The sequence below is a fragment of the Pogoniulus pusillus genome, chromosome 3 (assembly GCF_015220805.1).
Source record: "Pogoniulus pusillus isolate bPogPus1 chromosome 3, bPogPus1.pri, whole genome shotgun sequence".
NCBI classification, from domain to species: domain Eukaryota; kingdom Metazoa; phylum Chordata; class Aves; order Piciformes; family Lybiidae; genus Pogoniulus; species Pogoniulus pusillus.
Genome location: NC_087266.1, coordinates 2,692,417 through 2,710,766, shown reverse-complemented (window position 1 = coordinate 2,710,766; position 18,350 = coordinate 2,692,417). Strand labels below are relative to the sequence as shown.

The following is an 18,350-nucleotide window of genomic DNA, read 5'->3' as shown; positions in this document are numbered from 1 at the left end:
GCAGAGCACTGGATGTGAACTCCAGAGTCATTTTGCAGGTTGCATTTGCAGTCAGCCCAATAAAGGCATCTCTTTGCCGCCAAGCAACCTCTGCTGTGGCTCTACCTGAATGAATAGCTAAGCTGAGTCAAGGTGTGAGTGGTCAGCAAGGGGAAAGGGAGCTTGCCAGAGGAAATTTAAATCCCCAGTATGTAATTACAGGCATTTCAACAAGCAGAACTCACTCAGTTTCCCCATTGTAGCAGTGTTGCCAAGTGTAGGGTGGGACTTTTGATCATTGCATACCTCCTTTTGCTTTTCTCCTGAGAAGATTACTTGGTACCTTTTCTAAAGAGTTCCACTATTTCTCCATCTGTATTTGCTTTCAATTTTGATCACTTTATTGAACACATCCTGAGTAAATGTCAGGTTCCAGACGTAGGAATCCAGCTGCTTTTTGGTCTTGGCAGCATCACTTGGTCTCACGCTTAGCAAGCCCACAAAACAGGCTAATAAGGGGACACAGTCTCAAGTTGTGCTGGGGGAGGTCTAGGATGGATGTTGGGAGGAAGTTGTTGTCAGAGAGAGTGATTGGCATTGGAATGGGCTGCCCAGGGAGGTGGTGGAGCCTCTGTGCCTGGAGGTGTTGCAGCCAAGCCTGGCTGGGGCACTTAATGCCATGGTCTGGTTGATTGGCCAGATGTGGTTGCTAGACTGGACTGGATGAGCTTGGAGTTCTCTTCCAACCTGGCTGATTATGTGATTCTGTGGTCTCTTCTGCCAGGCAAGCAGCAACAGAAGAAGGGGACAGAGTCTGAAGCTGTGGCAGGGCAGGTCTAGGCTGGATGTAAGGAGGAAGTTGTTGGCAGAGAGAGTGATTGGCATTGGAATGGGCTGCCCAGGGAGGTGGTGGAGTCACCATCCCTGGAGGTGTACAAGCAAAGCCTGGATGAGGCACTTAGTGCCATGGTCTGGTTCCTTGGCCAGGGCTGGGTGCTAGGTTGGGCTGGCTGAGCTTGGAGCTCTCTTCCAGCCTGGCTGATGCTACACTTTTATGACTCTACCACCTGTCTGGTTGGATGTTAGGACTTGGGTTAGGACCCGAGCTCTGCTGTGGCCCACTTGAAGATGGAGTGCGATTGATTCTGCCATCGTCTTGTGCTGGAAGAAACCATCCCCTGTTAAAAATTAACCAGGCTGCTGTCTTCTCTCCCAGGAGCCAACTTCTCTTTGCGAGAGCTGGGTCTGGAAGACGTGCCCCCCAGCCACGGGACCCTGTACCGGACGGACATCGGGCTGCCTCACTGCGGCTACTCCATCAGCGCCGGCTCGGATGCCGACACGGAGGCAGACGTGGTCATGTCACCTGAGCACCCCGTGAGGCTCTGGGGACGCAACACCAAGTCCGGGCGCAGCTCCTGCTTGTCGAGCAGGGCCAACTCCAACCTCACCCTCACTGACACGGAGCACGAGAACACTGAGACCGGTAAGTGGTGATGGCACACGAGCTGCCAGCCCCGAGCTCTGCCAGCAGTGCTTCTTACTGCTCCCTTAGGTGCTGTGTTGGGTGGGTTTTACCAGGCAGGCTGAAAACAGGCTTCTAATGGACCCATGGCGTGGCCTTTTGTGCTGGCCTACAGAGTGTTTGTTAATAAACTGCTGGAGGAGCTCCTACTTATTTATCAGGGCGACAGAGATCATTAAATGCCTGTGATACTCTCTCTGCTCTTTGTAGCAACCTGGCAGACAAAAAAAAGCATTTAAATCTCCCCTCCCCTGGCCAGTGCTGCTCTTAGCTTCGCTACTGATTTTGGGGGCAGATCATTTCCTTCTTTTCCATGCCGCTTCCTTGTCAGGAGCCCTTTCACTTATGTAAATCAACTGAGTGCTCTCTGAAGGCAAACGATGGTGAAGTATTTTTAGAAGCCCCTCTTTAGAAGCTGAAGGTCACAGATATTTTTTTTTTTTAGCTATTATTTTATCTCCATAACTTTGTGTCCTCAGCTGTGGTGGGGTGGGGTGGGGGAGAGGGGGGACTCCTGCCTGCAAGTCGTAGGTCTGCAGATCTTTTTGGTCAGCAGTTCTGCCAAGCAGCGTAGGGAGGAGAGAGAGGTTTTGATTCCATTGCAGCTTGAGCCAGGAGTTCACCCAGCCCTATATGCCTTTGCACCTTTAATTCAATTACGGCACAGCCTGCTTCTTAATATAGCCTCTGCTGCGTACGAGTCGTGGGGAGCTTGAGCTGAGCGCAGAAAGCTGGTGTGGAATGACTGTGCTGCTCCTTCCCCCTTGTGCTGTTTGCCACATCACAGGAGTGACAAAGGATAATAACTTTTTTTCCTTGGGAAGCCATGACACGGTGAGACATGTGCCACCCACATGATTTTATGTTTAACTCCCAACCAAATTACGCTCGAGGCTGGCGGAGTTTCTGCTCGGAGATAATGATACATCAGGCAAAGTTCAAAGCCACCTGGATGCCCTTTCTCTGGAAAGGATGCACAGAAGAAGGGTTTTGGGGTTTTTTTTTACATTATTTTGTAATATTTTGGTTTAAAGTTTCTTAGTGTAGCATCTGACAGGGCTGGGCTGCTGCAGCCAGTAGGACAGACTCGCTTATTCTGCTCTCCTTCCAAGCCTTGTGTGTTGGTGCAGAATCAGAGGGATCACCAGGGTCAATTACACACTCCAAGGCATTGCTAGAATACAACTCAAAGCAAATGCCCTGCACTTCCACCTCCTTCTCTTCTGCTTTCTGTGATGGGGCATGGGCAGTTGTAATCCTACCTTTTCCTTTTTCTTTTTTTCTTTTCCTTTTTTCTTTTTCTTTTTCTTTTTCTTTCTTTTTCTTTTTCTTTTTCTTTTTCTTTTTCTTTTTCTTTTTCTTTTTCTTTTTCTTTTTCTTTTTCTTTTTCTTTTTCTCTTTCTCTTTCTTTTTCTTATTCTTTCTCTTTTTCCTTTTTCTTTTCCTTTTCCTATTTTTCTTCTTTTCTTTTTTCCTTTCTTTTTCTTCTTCTTTTTCTTTTTCTTCTTCTTTTTATTTTTCTTCTTCTTTTCATTTCGTTCTCTTTTTTTTCTTTTACCTTTTTCTTTTCCTTTCCCTATTTTTCTTTTCTTTTATCTTTTTTCCTCTTTTTCTTTTCTCCTTTTAATTTTCTTCTTATTCTTTTTTTCTCTTTCTCTTTTTCCTTTTTCTTTTTTTCTTTCTCTTTTTCCATTTCCTTCTCTTTTTTCTTTTTCTTTTTTATTTTTCTATTTCTTTTTCCTTTCTTTTTCTTCTTCTTTTCATTTTTTCCTCTTCTTTTTATTTTTCTTCTTCATTTTATTTCTTTTTCTTTCTCTCTTTTTTCTTTTTCTTTTCCTTTTCTTATTTTTCTTCTTTTATATTTTTTTCCTCTTTTTCTTTTTTTCTCTTTCTCTTTTTCCTTTTTCTTTTTTCTCCTTCTCTTTTTCTTTTCCTTCTATTTTTTTCTTTTTTTCTCTTCTCCTTTTTCTTTTTTGTTTTCCTTTTCATCTCTTCTTTTTATTTATTTTCTTTTTCTTTTTTATCTTTTTCTTTTACTTTTTTCCTTCTTTTTCTTCTTTTCTCTCTTTATTTTTATCTTTATTTTTCTTTTTTTCTTTCTCTTTCTCTTTCTTCTTTTTCTTTTTTCCTTAAGAGAAGAAAATACTTCAGCATCTGGTGTCTTTTTCACTGGTTTCTGTAGTGTTATCTCAATGTGTACAAATGCAATAAATAAGAGTGTACCATCAGCAAGACCTTAGCAACAGCACATACCTTGAAAGACTATTGAAAGTAATACCAGAGGTAGTAGTACTCCTGTCAGGACTGAGACAATCTCCATCTCCCCTTCCCTTAAATGTAATGACACACTCACCATTTGTTGAACCATCCTTTCATAGCAATTACAAAGGGGAAGACAGAAAGCTGGAGAAGCTATCTAAGGGTGTTTTAAGTGCTGTGCATTCATAGAAGGCATTTCTTTGAGCCATAGGCATTTGCAGTCTTAGATGTGGAGTACTTTGAATGAGAAAGGTTATATCACACTCCAAAATATAATGGCTGTGTAGTATAAATAAACCCCAGAGAGCAATGGTGTCCACTTTGTAATTGTATTGTACTGACAAACAGGAGGTGGTGGAACTTGAGCAAAAATACCACAATCCAAACTGTGCCATTGAATAGCTTCAGATGATGCTTGGGCTTTCCAGGGGAGATGTCACAAATATCAGCCAGGTTCAGCTCAGAAAAAAAAGTATTCTAGGAGTGAGAGAAATACATTTCATTTCAATGAGGCACTTAGTGTCATGGTCTAGTTGACTGGATAGGGCTGGGTGCTAGGTTGGACTGGATGAGCTTGGAGCTCTCTTCCAACCTGCTTGATTCTATGACTCTATACAGGGAATGTAGCTGTATTGGTGGTATAAAGTATCCAAGCAAAGGCTTCAAGGGAGGAAGGTAAGAAAAGCTAAAGAAGTCTTAAATGTGTACAAATGAAGCAAATGAAGTCCAAGATGCTCTCAGAAGCGTTATCTAGCAAAGGCAAAGGTTGCTCTGAGTTTCCTTCTTCTACCAAGGCTCAATGTTCATAGAATCACAGAATCAAACAGGTTGGAAGAGAGCTCCAAGATCATCCAGTCCAACCTAGCACCCAGCCCTATCCAGTCAATTAGACCATGGCACTAAGTGCTTCATCCAGGCTTTGCTTGTACACCTCCAAGGATGGTGACTCCACCACCTCCCTGGGCAGCCCATTCCAATGCCAATCACTCTCTCTGCCAACAACTTCCTCCTGTTACCCTAGGCCCTCTGCTGCCAGCTATCACAGGGGCTATTTGAGAAATCCCTGCTTTATAGGAGCAATGTTTGCAAGAAGACATGAAATTCTGCTCGTGGCAGCATAAAGTAACATAATGCTATGACTCAGTTTACAGGATACCTTTATTAGTCAATATTAATTGTTGATAGTATTGATAGGAGTTATAGCCTTTAGCTGAAGTCAATATGGAGCTTTATGAACCTGCCATCAAGAGAAGATTTTATGGCCCCATTAAAACAACTTGTCTCCAATGGAGGTTAACATCAGCAATTTTTATGCTAGTCATCATTTATGCAAAATAAAGGATCAGAATTTACCCCTGATCTTTGTAAATCCAAAGCTTTCAAAGGGGGGATTCTGCCAGGACATTTGCTGTGTCTCTAGAAAAATGAGAGGTTTTTGTTTTGATTTCCAGAGTGGGGATGCTTTGAAGAAGCAGATATGCTTCTCAGTAAGTGCAGCCACAATCCACTCCTCTGGCTTCAAGGAAACTGATGAAGTGCTCTGGTTCCATGACATATTACAGTCCATCAATCACTTACGTAGGCAGCTGGCATGAAAAGCCATGTGTTCCCTTATCTAAACTCTTCCCAGGCTTTCCAGGAGGTTGGATACTTTGACTACTTTGAGAATTTGGGTTTACTGAAGTGCTGGCTTGAGTTCTAACTCTGGCATTGCCCTGAGCTCAGATCCTGCACACTCAATGGCTCTATTGGGCAGTGCTTTTTGCTCCACTTGGAACCTCAACCTCATTTTGCAGAGCATGAAGGCAGAGGGGACAGCTCTGGTTACTGCACCCTGTCTGGGGACAATGCAGTCACTCTGTGCTGCTGCTGAAGCAGGCATTTCTTGGAGCTCAAGCATCATTCTTCAGCATGACCACCTAGGCTAAGCTGAAATAGCAAACTCTCATTTGGTTCCTTCATTGCTAGACTTCCAGGAACTTCTTTCCTGTACCAGTTCTCATTGTTTCTCAGCAAGAGTGATTTAAGCAAAAGAAGTTCCTGAAGTGGTCATTTGGATCTGAGCCTGGACTTAACTGGCATTACCTTAGGTAACCCTGAACAGTCTTTGTACTGAGCCAGCAATTGTTTAATACAGAGAAGAGCACAGTGAAGGAGAACAAGGTAATAGTCTCCCAGAAATTGACTTATTTTCCAGCAATTTAGTCACATTCTAGAAGCAAAATACTTTTAGTCATAAAGACAGCATCATAAAAACACAGTACCAGAGGATGTTTTATGTTGGAAGTCCATTTCTGAAAGTCTCTAGTCCCTGCTTAAAGCTAACTTAGAGGTCAGATTGGGTTGCTCAGAGCCTAGTCCAGTTACACTTCGAGTATCTCCCAGGATGGAGAGGCCACAACCTCTCTGTCCTGGTGCTGACCACCCTTGTTGCAAATAGATCTTCTAAGAGCTAGGGAGAAGTTGCACTGCCTCAGCCTGTGGCAGTTGCCTCTTGTCCACTCAGTGAGCATCTCCAAGAAAAGCCTGACTTCATTTTCTGTGTATCCTCCCAAACCTAAAGCATAGAATCATAGAATCAAGCAGGTTGGAAGAGACCTCCAAGATCATCCAGTCCAACCTAGAACCCAGCCCTAACCAGTCAACCAGACCATGGCACTAAGTGCCTCATCCAGCCTGTTCTTGAGCACCTCCAGGCACGGTGACTCCACCACCTCCCTGGGCAGCCCATTCCAATGCCAATCACTCTCTCTGCCAACAACTTCCTCCTAGCATCCAGCCTAGACCTCACCTGGCACAACTTGAGACTGTGTCCCCTTGTTCTGTTGCTGCTTGCCTGGCAGCAGAGCCCAACCCCACCTGGCTACAGCCTCCCCGCAGGTAGTTGTAGACAGCAATGAGATCACCCCTGAGCCTCCTCTGCTGCAGGCTGCACACCCCCAGCTCCCTCAGCCTCTCCTCACAGGGCTCTGCTCCAGCCCCCTCCCCAGCCTTGCTGCCCTTCTCTGGGCACCTTCCAGCACCTCAACATCACTTGAATTGAGGGGCCCAGAACTGGAGACAGTACTCAAGGTATGGCCTGAGCAGTGTTGAGTGCAGGGGAAGAAATACAGTTGAAGTACACCAGCTGGGGCTCTTCTTAGCCATCTTTTCTCTGAGCTGAGCAAAGCCTCCAAGGTCCTCCTCTCCTCATAAACAGTTTGTAGGCAGTTAAGCACTGGAGGAGGTGGTCAGAGGAGTCCAGTGCCAGGGGAAGTCCAATGATAAGCCTTTTAAAGTGTAAACTAGGCAAATACCTGCTGAGAATGGTCTGGGCTGGATGCTGCTTTAGTCAGAGTGGCTGTACCTGCTGGTCTTTTCAACTTCTCTCTTTCTCCAGTTTCAACAGTGTGTAGTATTGCTGAGCTTTCTTTGACTCCAGGGGCATACAGAAGTGTTCAGACAGTGCATTTTTTCTCAGGCTTTTGTGCTTCCCAGGTCACTCCTAATAGATGTAGAGATGGGCAGTGGTGTTCCTGTGTAAGCACCCACCAAATGGACTCTGAATCTTTCCTTTTGGTTTATAAGGGAGCCCTTACCCTAGATCCACCCAAACCATTCTGAATCATTCTGGTAGTCCTTGGATAGATCCAAGCATAAGAGACTGACAGCAAATGCAGATATTCCCATACAGAATCCATTCCCACATAGGCAAAGAACCACCACTTGTTTTCTCTGCCTTCAATGTGGTGAAGAGCTTACTGATCAGCACTGGTTTATTCAGCTGCATGATTACTTTAGATCTGGGCCAACTGCAGTTTAACTGTTCCAAAGAAGACTGGGAAAGGTAAAGATTTGCTTGATTTTGGACTGCATTTTAATTTCCACCAAGGCATGCACTTGGTTAAATACATGAAGGGGCAGGGGAGAGAGAGAGAATTCCTTCGTTAGCAGGAGCAGTCATCAGTGATTAATGCTGTGTACATGTCCAGAGTGGAGCTGAAGTTTGTCTGTCATCATCTCCTCTTGGGAAGAATGTGAGCAGTATCAAGAGGCCAAAAGCATCTCACAGGCAGGGTGAGTAACATCAGATGGCAGTTCAGCTGAGCTGGAGATGTTCCCTTGTGACCAGGATCACAGGATGTTAGGGATTGGAAGGGACCTCTGGAGATCTTTGAATCCAACCTCCCTGCCAGAGCAGGGCCATATAATCTAGTGCAGGTCACACAGGAACATATCCAGACAGGTTTCCAAAGTCTCCAGAGGAGACCCCCACAACCTCTCTGCACAGCCTGTTCCAGTGCTCTGTGACCCTTACAGAAAAGAAGTTCATCCTTGTGTTGAGGTGGAACTTCCCAGGCTGTAGTTTACACCCATTGCCCCTTATCCTGTCACAAGGAGCAAGTGACAAGAGGCTGTCCCTTCCTTCCAGCCACCCATCTCTCATATGTATGTAATATTTATTACATCCTCTCTCACTCTTATACTCCCTAGACTATGTAAAAAGATCTCTTGAAGCAGCAATGTTGCTCAAGTGTCCCATTTTTCTCTCTAGCAGATTGAGAGATCAGTAAACATGAGTTAAAATTTCACATCTCACCTCTCTGGAAGCCAAAATTCAAACTGTGCTGTGCTGCTTCTGTCCATCTTTATCCCCACTCAAAAATATGTAGGCTGCATGTCATCCTCCAAACAGCCCTGCTTGCACTTCAGGTGTACAGCATGGCACTGCTGGACTCCACTCTTCCATTTAACAACAAACTGGATGCAGGTATGGTCACCCCAAGTCTTAGAGTCATAGAACCAGTCAAGGTTGGAAGGGACCACAAAGATCAGCCAGTTCCAAGCCCCCTGCCATGCCCAGGGACACCCTACCCTAGAGCAGGCTGCACACAGCCTCAGCCAGCCTGGCCTCAAACACCTCCAGCCATGGGGCCTCAACCCCCTCCCTGGGCAACCCAGTTCAGCCTCTCACCACTCTCCTGCTCAACAACTTCCTCCTCACCTCCAGCCTCACTCTCCACACCTCCACCTTTGCTCCATTCCCCCCACTCCTGACACTCACTCACACCCTCAAAAGTCCCTCCCCAGCTTTTTTGGAGCCCCCTTCAGCTGCTGCAAGGCCACAAGAAGGTCCCCTGGGAGCCTCCTCTGCTGCAGCCTGCACAGCCCCAACTCTTTCAGGCTGTGCTCACAGCAGAGCTGCTGCAGCCTCTCAGCATCCTCCTGGCCCTGCTCTGGACACTCTCCAGCATCTCCACAGCCCTCTTGTCCCAGGGGCTCCAGAGCTGGATGCAGGACTCCAGCTGGGGTCTCAGCAGAGCAGAGCAGAGCAGAGGGGGAGAATCCCCTCCCTGGCCCTGCTGGCCACACTGCTGCTGCTGCAGCCCAGGCACTGCTTGGCTTTCTGGGCTGCAAGTGCACACTTCTGGCTCCTGCTGAGCTTCTCCTCCAGCAGCACCCCCAAGTCCCTCTCCTCAGGGCTGCTCTCCAGCCACTCACTGCCCAGCCTGCATTTGTGCTTGGGATTGCCTTGACCCAGATTTAGGACCTTGCACTTGGTCTTGTTGAGCCTTCTGAGTTTGGCTTATGCCCACCTCTGCAACCTGTCAACTTCTGCCTGGTTGGTCATGTCTGTTAGGAAGAGCAGTTTGAGATCCAGGTCTATTTATCTTTGGCTTCACCTCTGAGGTGACCAATCAGTACCAGAAGCAGTCTGGTGACTACAGCAATACAGACACTTCCTCACTGGTGACATGATTAAGAGCACCAATTCATTTTGCTTTGCTGGACCAAATATCCTACTGAGAGGCATAATTTTTCTTTTAGTCACTACTGTTCTGGGATGCATTTAAATGAGCTTTAAAAGTGTCAGGCCAACAACCAGCCCAATATCCAAATCCATTCTCCAAGCCTTACCAACTTGCTCAGGGAGGTAATGGATATGTTACAGTTCACTTTGGCTTTCCCATCAAAGGAATTGCCTTGCTGGATAAATCTCCCAGGCTTTTGTTAAAGCTGGAAGCACACTGGCAATGAGGAGCTGGAAAGCACACATGATAGCTCTGCCTGCTCTACCATCACACACCCAACCCTTAGCCATTTTAATTGACATAATACATGATTTAAAGAGCATTTCTTGCAGCAACCACCACACTTTCTGCTTCCACACACTGCTTAAGCCATTACTGCTGCTGGCAAGAGTGCTTGAAGGAACTGCAGAGGAAATTAGGGCTCAATAGAATTGAAGGCTTGGAGAAGATATTTAGAAGCACAGGGGTACATTGGAGCAGGAAATAATTAAAGACAACTCTTTCAAAGGAGGAACAGTAAAGTAATTATTTAATTGTGTTTCTCCTGGGTAGTTCAGAAATCTGACACTTATGTGGTGGTTTGGGTGTTACCTGCCCCCCCCCACACACTTAGAATCATAGAATCAGTCAGGGCTGGAAGGGAGCACAAGGATCAGCCAGTGCCAACCCCCTGCCATGGCCAGGGACACCCTACCCTAGAGCAGGCTGCACACAGCCTCAGCCAGCCTGGCCTCAAACACCTCCAGCCATGGGGCCTCAACCACCTCCCTGGGCAACCCAGTCCAGCCTCTCACCACTCTCCTGCTCAACAACTTCCTCCTCACCTCCAGCCTCACTCTCCCCACCTCCAGCTTTGCTCCATTCCCCCCACTCCTGACACTCCCTAACAGCCTCAAAAGTCTCTCCCCAGCTTTTTTGGAGCCCCCTTCAGATGCTGGAAGGCCACAAGAAGGTCCCCTGGAAGCCTCCTCTGCTGCAGCCTGCACAGCCCCAACTCTTTCAGGCTGTGCTCACAGCAGAGCTGCTGCAGCCCTCTCAGCATCCTCCTGGCCCTGCTCTGGACACTCTCCAGCACATCCTCCAGGTCATCCTCCAAAGACCCTGCACACCTTCACCTGGTTCAGGTAGAATATTTATGCTACAAAATCACACCTATTCAGTACAGGGGTAGGGTTGTTACAGGTGAATGTGGCCCTTGCACACCTTCACCTGGTTCAGGTGGAATATTTATGCTACAAAATCACACCTATTCAATACAGGGGTAGGGTTGTTACAATTAGTTCTTGGAGTAGGAGGAGATATTACAGTCAGTTCCTGGAACTCATTTCCAAGCTGTCCCACCTCTTTACACATGCTCACTGCCACCTGGTGGTCTCCTTTTGGGGTCTTTGGGAGGAAGGTCAACATCTTCCTCAGTCTGACCTCTCTACCTTTTGTCCACCTGGCATCAGTTGTGGGTCACATTCTTGGCTGGAGTCTTCAATGTTCTCATCTTTGAGTACAGTATTCTTCTTCTCCATGAGAGTGTTTCAAGACCCTCTCAAGCTTACCCCCCCCTCCTTTGTGTTTATCTGGTTGATGATGCTTTGTATCAGTGCTCACACAGCTAATGATTTAACTTGGTTCCTACATTCTGTGTTCTCTATCCCTTTTCCCCTGTCAAGATCCAGTAAAGTGGTAATTACTGCTGTGTGGTTTTCCTCTTCCCTTTGCTTGTTCAAAGCTCATCTCCTAATGCTGTTAGCACTTGTTGCCAAAGGCCTTGTGAGGTTCTCCTGAATAGCTCTGACCTTCTGCAGAGGGAAGGATTCCTACTGAGTCTCCTTTACATTCACCTGCCTGTTTCCCAAATCACATTGACCCAAATCGCTGGCCCAAGGTACAATTCAATGCATCAGTGCAATTAGCAGTGCCAGAGTTATTGTGTACTCTTAGCATTACAAATTATCTCTTAATACCCCAGTTGATAATCCATGGTGACTCTTCTTTTTATTACCATGTTCTCCTTTCAGGCTTCATGCACTCTGTTGTTCATGCAGTTACCTTGGTAGCAGCAGCAGCATTTGGGGTTTTGTCTCTCTCTCCTTTGAATTAAACAGTGCATTCTAAAGTACTTCCAGTGGTGGAGTCAACATCCCTGGAGGTGTTGAAGAAAAGCCTGGATGAGGCACTTAGTGCCATGGCCTGGTTGACTGGATAGGTCTGGGTGCTAGGTTGGACTGGCTGAGCTTGGAGGTCTCTTCCAACCTGCTTGATTCTATGATTCTATGGTTGGACAGGGCTGAGTGCTAGGTTGGACTGGATGAGCTTGGAGGTCTCTTCCAACCTGCTTGATTCTGTGATTCTATGAAAGTTCTTCAGACATGTTTCTTCTGCAAACCATGGAGGCAAAAAGGTAGCTCTTCAAAGCTGGAGCATTCAGAAAGGAGCTGGATGATCCTTGAGGTGCCTTCCAACCTAGACCATTCTGTGATTCTATGATTTACAAAGGACAACAAAGATAAGATAGAAAGTAGAAGAAATCCATCATTGAGAATGTCAGTGGTTAGAAAGTTGGCTCACAAGTAAGGGAGATGTAAACAACCATCAAGAGAGCCATTTTTCAGTCAAGAGTGTAGCATTTGGGATTGTCATGTAGCTGAAGTCTCCTATTTAGAACGAATACTCTTCCTAGCCTGGAGAAGAGGAGACTCAGGGCAGAGCTCATTGCTGTCTGCAGCTGCCTGCAGGGAGGCTGTAGCCAGGTGGGGTTGGGCTCTGCTGCCAGACAATCAGCAACATAAGAAGGGGACACAGTCTGAAGTTGTGCCAGGGGAGGTCTAGGCTGGATGTGATTGGCATTGGAATGGGCTGCCCAGAGAGGTGGTGGAGTTGCCATCCCTGGAGGTGTTGAAGCCAAGCCTGGCTGGGGCACTTAGTGCCATATCAACCTTGGTGATACTGTGATACTGTGATACTGTGGTTGACTGGCCAGGGCTGGGTGCTAGGTTGGACTGAATGAGCTTGGAGGTCTCTTCCAGCCTGGTTGATTCTATGATTCTATGATTCTATGAGTATCCTTATGGTTGGAGACCCTGAAGGCAAATTCCTTCCTCTGACCTTCACATTTCAAGCAATCACCAAGTCCCTGAATATCTCTACAAGGCAGCTTCAGTAGGCTGCACTATCCAAACAATTCCCACCTACTCCTTAAATGAGGAATTTCTTGCACATCCTACCTGGGAACGAGCAGTGTAAGAGTTTAGAAGAGCTGAAAGAGAGATGGGGATTAGGGAAAATTCCCTTTTGGATTTGCTACTCATTTTTGTAGTTCTTCCTTCACTTCTGCAGTGGATGATGGATCTTTAGAGGGAAAGGTTCTGGCTCATTTTTGTTTCAAGCTGAAACATCTTGTTGTCATTAAGGTTACAACTGATAGGAGGCAAGTGAAAGGTGACAGCCAGCAGATGCCTGATCTTGACTGGGTAATTCTAATTTATTCTTGTCTGCCCTTACCCAAAAAAGAAGAAGGGAAGCTTAGTAAAGTGTAGCTTTTTCTTATTCATTGTGAAGATTTTTTTTATCTTTCTGCCTATCTGCTGAAACTGCTCTCTGGGTTTTGTCTTTTTAACCTCAGAAGTGGACTTTACCATGACAGGACCCAGTTGCAGCAGCTTGCACAGCTTCTGTGGCACTCTTCCTAGAAATTAAGACACTGATTTCAAAAGTAAGCCACTTCTTTCTCTCACAATGTGTTCCAATGATGGCAGCAGAACAAGATCACACTTCCTGGACCCTACCAGATACTGCAAGGCCACACGAAGGTCTCCTCAAAATCTTCTCTTCTCCAGGCTGCAGAGCCCCAACTCTCTCAGCCTGTCCTCACAGCAGAGCTGCTGCAGCTCTCTGAGCATCTTTGTGGCCTCCTCTGGACTCACTCCAACAGTTCCATGTCCCTCTTGTGCTGGGGGCTCCAGAACTGCACCCAGGATTGCAGGTGGGGTGTGAGGAGAGGAGAGCCAAGGGGCACAACCCCTCCCTTGCCCTGCTGCCCACACTGCTCTTGCTGCAGCCCAGCACAGGGTTGTGTCTGGGCTGCACTCACACTGCAGGCTCCTGTTGAGCTTTTCATCACCCCAGACCCCCAGGTCCTTTTCCTCAGGGCTGCTCTCAGCCATTTCCCACCCAGCCTGGAGCTGTGCCTGGAATTGAGCCAACCCAAGTGAAACATTAGCCCTGTGGTGCTTCTTGAAAGTGGAAAGGTGAGGCACCACCTCAGTTCTTCACAAGAGGTCTACCTTGATGGAACAGTAAATTGATGGGATTTGGGGAAACAGAGAGTCTTCCTCCACATCCAACTAAGCCTTGTGCCCACTGAGTGTAAAGCAGCCTTTTAATGAGGATGCTGTAATCATAGAATCATAGAATTCACAAGTTGGAAGAGACCTTCAAGCTCATCCAGTCCAACCTAGCACCCAGCCCTGTCCAGTCAACCAGACCATGGCACTAAGTGCCCCATCCAGGCTTTGCTTAAACACCTCCAGGGATGGTGACTTCACCACTCTTTACAACCTGGAAGGATGCCACTGGCTCTGCTGCCCACCTGGGCACACTGCTGGCTCATCTTCAGCTGCTATCCACCAGTACCCCCAGGTCCCTCTCTGCCTGGCTGTTCTCAGTCACTCTGTCTCCAACCTGTAGTGCTACTTGAGGTTGTTGTGGCCAAAGTGTAGAACCCTACACTTGGCCTTGTTAAATCTCATCCATATTAGCCTCTGCCCACCCATCCAGCCTGGACCATCAAGATCCCTCTTCAGGGCTCTTCTACCCCAGGTGGGTTTGGTCTCTTCTGCCAGGCAAGCAGCAACAGAATAAGGGGACAGAGTCTCAAGTTGTGCCAGGGGAGGTCTAGGCTGGATGTTAGGAGGAAGTTCTTGCCAGAGATTGTGCAGAATCATCATAGAATCAACCAGGTTGGAAGAGACCTCCAGGTTTGTCCAGTCTTATTTTGAACATTGGCTTTGGAATGTGCTGCCAGAGAGGTGGTGAAGTTGCTGTCCCTGATGGTGTTGAAGAAAAGCCTGGATGAGGCACTTAGTCCATGGTCTGATTGACTGGCCAGGGCTGGGTGCTAGGTTGAACTGGATGAGCTTGGAGGTCTCTTCCAACCTGGCTGATTCTATGATTAATCTGAGTTTAAACCCTTCATTGGCTGCACTTATGATCAGTATCTTCACTTTGTTGCATGGTGAAGGTAGTCCCTCTGGTTTCAGGCATCAATGTCTCCTCACTGGCCTCTTTGCCTCTGGAGGAAGCCTTTCCATTCTCTTCTTTTTACTTCTCTATGATGTATGTCCCACAGAGAAGGCACTTGCTGCCTTCCTGTAATCTGTGCCTGAAAGGATGCTGACATTACATCCCTTTGCAACGTTGTTGGGCTGTAATGAGCTGCAGTTCAATACAGGTTAGTGTGTAGCTTTCACATCATTATTATTGTGATGATGGTGAAGCCATTAAGCAGGGGAGGGGAGGGAAAAAAGGGCCCAGATTCTAGAAGCTCATTAATAGCCTGGATACTGGGGGGAGAAGGCATGCAGAAACAGCACTAACTGCTAAAAAATTACAGTTCTTTTCAATTGTGCTGTTAATTTTTGTCCTTTCCTTTGCCACTTTAAATTGCCCTGTCACAGAGAGGACTGTTTGGTGGTTTGTTTGGGTGATGTTGTTTCTCTTTTTCCTTAAGGAGAAATAATTGCATTTATTAATAAGCTTGGAAAGCTGCCAAGTATTCTGGAAGCAAATCTATACATTTTTAACATCACATCCAACTGCCATAAATAACTCTTTGGGGAGTGAAACACCTTAGGGGGAATACAGATTGGTTCAGCAACATAAGGCCTGTTGCTCTGTTGATAGCAATACTTTGCTTCCAGCCTGCTTTGGAGGAAGCATTTGTGTGCAATGTCATGGGGAATGGCTAATGCCAATGGGGAATGGCTGATGTCATGGAGTGAGGGTTATGGTTAGGGCACTGAGAGCCATCAGAGCATAGGCAGCAGGGTGCAGGTCAGGATGGACCTGTAGGTTGATGGGCATTTGGACCATGAATACAGATTGGTTCAGCAATATAAGACCTAATGGTCTTTTGATAGCAATACTTTGCCTCCAGCTTGCTTTGGAAGAGGAATTTATGTGCAATGCCATGGGGAATGGCTGATGTCATGGAGTGAAGGCTATGGTTAGGACACTGGGAGCCATCAGAGCATAGGCAGCAGGGTGCAGGTCAGGATGGACCTGCAAGTTGATGAGCATTTGGACCAGGAATACAGATTGGTTCAGCAACATAAGACCTATTGCTCTGTTGATGGCAATACTTTGCTTCCAGCTTGCTTTGGAAGAAGAGTTTATGTGCAATGCCAATGGGGAATGGCTGATGTCATGGAGTGAGGTCTATGGTTAGGACACTGATGGCCATCAGAGCATAGACAGCAGGGCACAGGTCAGGAGGGACCTGCAGATTGATGAGCATTTGGACCATGAATACAGATTGGTTCAGCAATATAAGACCTATTGCTCTGTTGATAGCAATACTTTGCTTCCAGCTTGCTTTGGAGGAAGCATTAATGTGCAATGCCAATGGGGAATGGCTGATGTCATGGAGTGAGGGCTATGGTTAGGACACTGAGAGCCATCAGAGCATAGGCAGCAGGGTGCAGGTCAGGATGGACCTGCAGGTCAATGGGCATTTGGACCAGCATGTTGCTTTTAGGGCCAGGCACAACAAGTTCCATCCTAAGCAAAGGATTGAGCCCTCCAGGGATAGATGAAAGAGAAACAGCATGGAGCAAAGCAAAAGGATCAGAGGGGGCAATAAATCCAAACTCAGATGGGATGATGGCAGAGGGCTCAGAATGATCTGCTATGTATCTCTGTAGCCAAAGGACCCCTGCCCTGCAGAGTTAAGCCTACTAGTTAATCATGGACCAGGCAGCCAAAGCTTCCCCTTTGCCTTTTCCCATTTTTCTGCTTCATCCTGGATGGGCAGGGGTCACACCAAGCTCCCAGCACTCCATCTGGGCTTTTCAAAGACATGCCACACTATTGCCTGCACAGGGGAGAGCAGTACCAGGCTTCTCCCCAACCCCTGCCTGTATTTCTGCCTCTGCTTCTAGATCCAGCACACAGAGTGTTAGTCCATATCTGGTCCAGACTCCTCCAGTGCCCCTCAAGGTATCTGGCTATGCTTTTTCCAGTGAAGATGCATCTCCACCCACAAGCAGAACAAAGGGAAGCAGAACAAAGGGAGGGGAAAGAGCAACTCGTTTGAGTTTTGCCCATGCCAAGAGCTCCAAATAAAGGAAAGCACAGCAGGAGAATTCAGTCATTAAAGTCTCATTGCTTTATTTCTCAGAGGCTTTTGATTAACTTTTAGGCCAAAAAAATGCCATTATCTTCAATTGAGGGCAAAAAAATGCCACTTGATTCAATTGGGGCAGTGATTGAAGCTGTGACACTGCTCTAATTTTGCAGAGGTTTCAGTGGTTCTTTGAGCTACCCCTAAAAACTCTAATCATCTGCTCTAAGGCAGCTTGCTGCTGATCATAGAATCATAGCATCATAGAATCATAGAATCAGCCAGGTTCGAAGAGACCTCCAAGCTCATCCAGTCCAACCTAGCACTCAGCCGTAGCCAATCAACCAGACCATGGCACTAAGTGCCTCAGACAGGCTTTGCTTGAAGACCCCCAGGGACGGTGCCTCCACCACCTCCCTGGGCAGCCCATTCCAATGCCAATCACTCTCTCTGGGAAGAACTTCTTCCTAATATCCAGCCTATACCTACCCTGGCACAACTTGAGACTGTGTCCCCTTGTTCTATTGCTGGTTGCCTGGGAGAAGAGGCCACCCCCCACCTGGCTACAATGCCCCTTCAGGTAGTTGTAGACAGTAATAAGATCACCCCTGAGCCTCCTCTTCTCCAGGCTAAACAGGCCCAGCTCCCTCAACCTCTCCTCATAGGATTTGTGCTCCAGGCCCCTCACCAGCTTTGTTGCCCTTCTCTGGACATGTTCCAGCACCTCAACATCCTTCTTGAATTGAGGGGCCCAGAACTGGACACAGCACTCAAGGTGTGGCCTGACCAGTGCTGAGTACAGGGGAAGAATAACCTCCCTTTTCCTGCTGGCCACACTGTTCCTGATGCAGGCCAGGATGCCATTGGCTCTCTTGGCCACCTGGGCACACTGCTGGCTCATCTTCAGCTTACTATCTATCAGTACCCCCAGGTTCCTTTCCTCCTGGCTGCTCTCCAGCCACTCAGTCCCCAGCCTATAGTGCTGCTTGGGGTTGTTGTGGCCAAAGTGCAGAACCCTGCACTTGGCCTTGTTAAATCTCATCCCCTTGGCCTCTGCCCACCCATGCAGCCTGGCCAGGTCCCTCTGCAGGGCTCTCCTACCCTCCAACAGCTCCACAGCTGCTCCTAGTTTGGTGCCATCTGCAAACTCACTGCTGCTGGACTCAATCCCCTGCTCCAGACCATCAATGAAGATATTGGAGCACTTTCCTTGCACTCAGTTTGGAAAGAGCGGAGCAAAATGATGCCTGAATTCCAGCTTCCATTTAGGTGTAGCTTGACGTGAATTCAAAATAGATGCAAAACCAAGGAGCAGGGAGGGGGGGAGGAACTCAAGAATCCAGCAATCATCCACTGCCTAAGAAATCTGTTGTTCCCCATCTTCTCCTCATAGAAAATGTTAAGAAGTAGGAATCTGACTAAATGCATCCTGAACTGTTTAAATTGCTTGAAATAAATATGT

The 18,350-nt window shown here is 47.1% G+C and overlaps 1 protein-coding gene across 7 annotated transcripts in view; it reads left to right on the top strand.

The window, feature by feature from the left end:
• TENM4 (teneurin transmembrane protein 4) overlaps window positions 1-18,350 on the top strand; it is a 704,151-nt gene that overhangs the window by 243,644 nt on the left and 442,157 nt on the right. For 6 of the 7 annotated variants that reach the window (XM_064168982.1, XM_064168953.1, XM_064168944.1 and 3 more), the window contains exon 1: window positions 1,253-1,465. In XM_064168982.1, the coding sequence (XP_064025052.1) occupies window positions 1,339-1,465 (127 nt within the window). In that variant the 5' untranslated portion in view covers window positions 1,253-1,338. Of the gene's footprint in view, window positions 1-1,195; window positions 1,466-18,350 lie in introns of those variants that run through there. The other variant, XM_064168972.1, reaches the window with a different exon arrangement.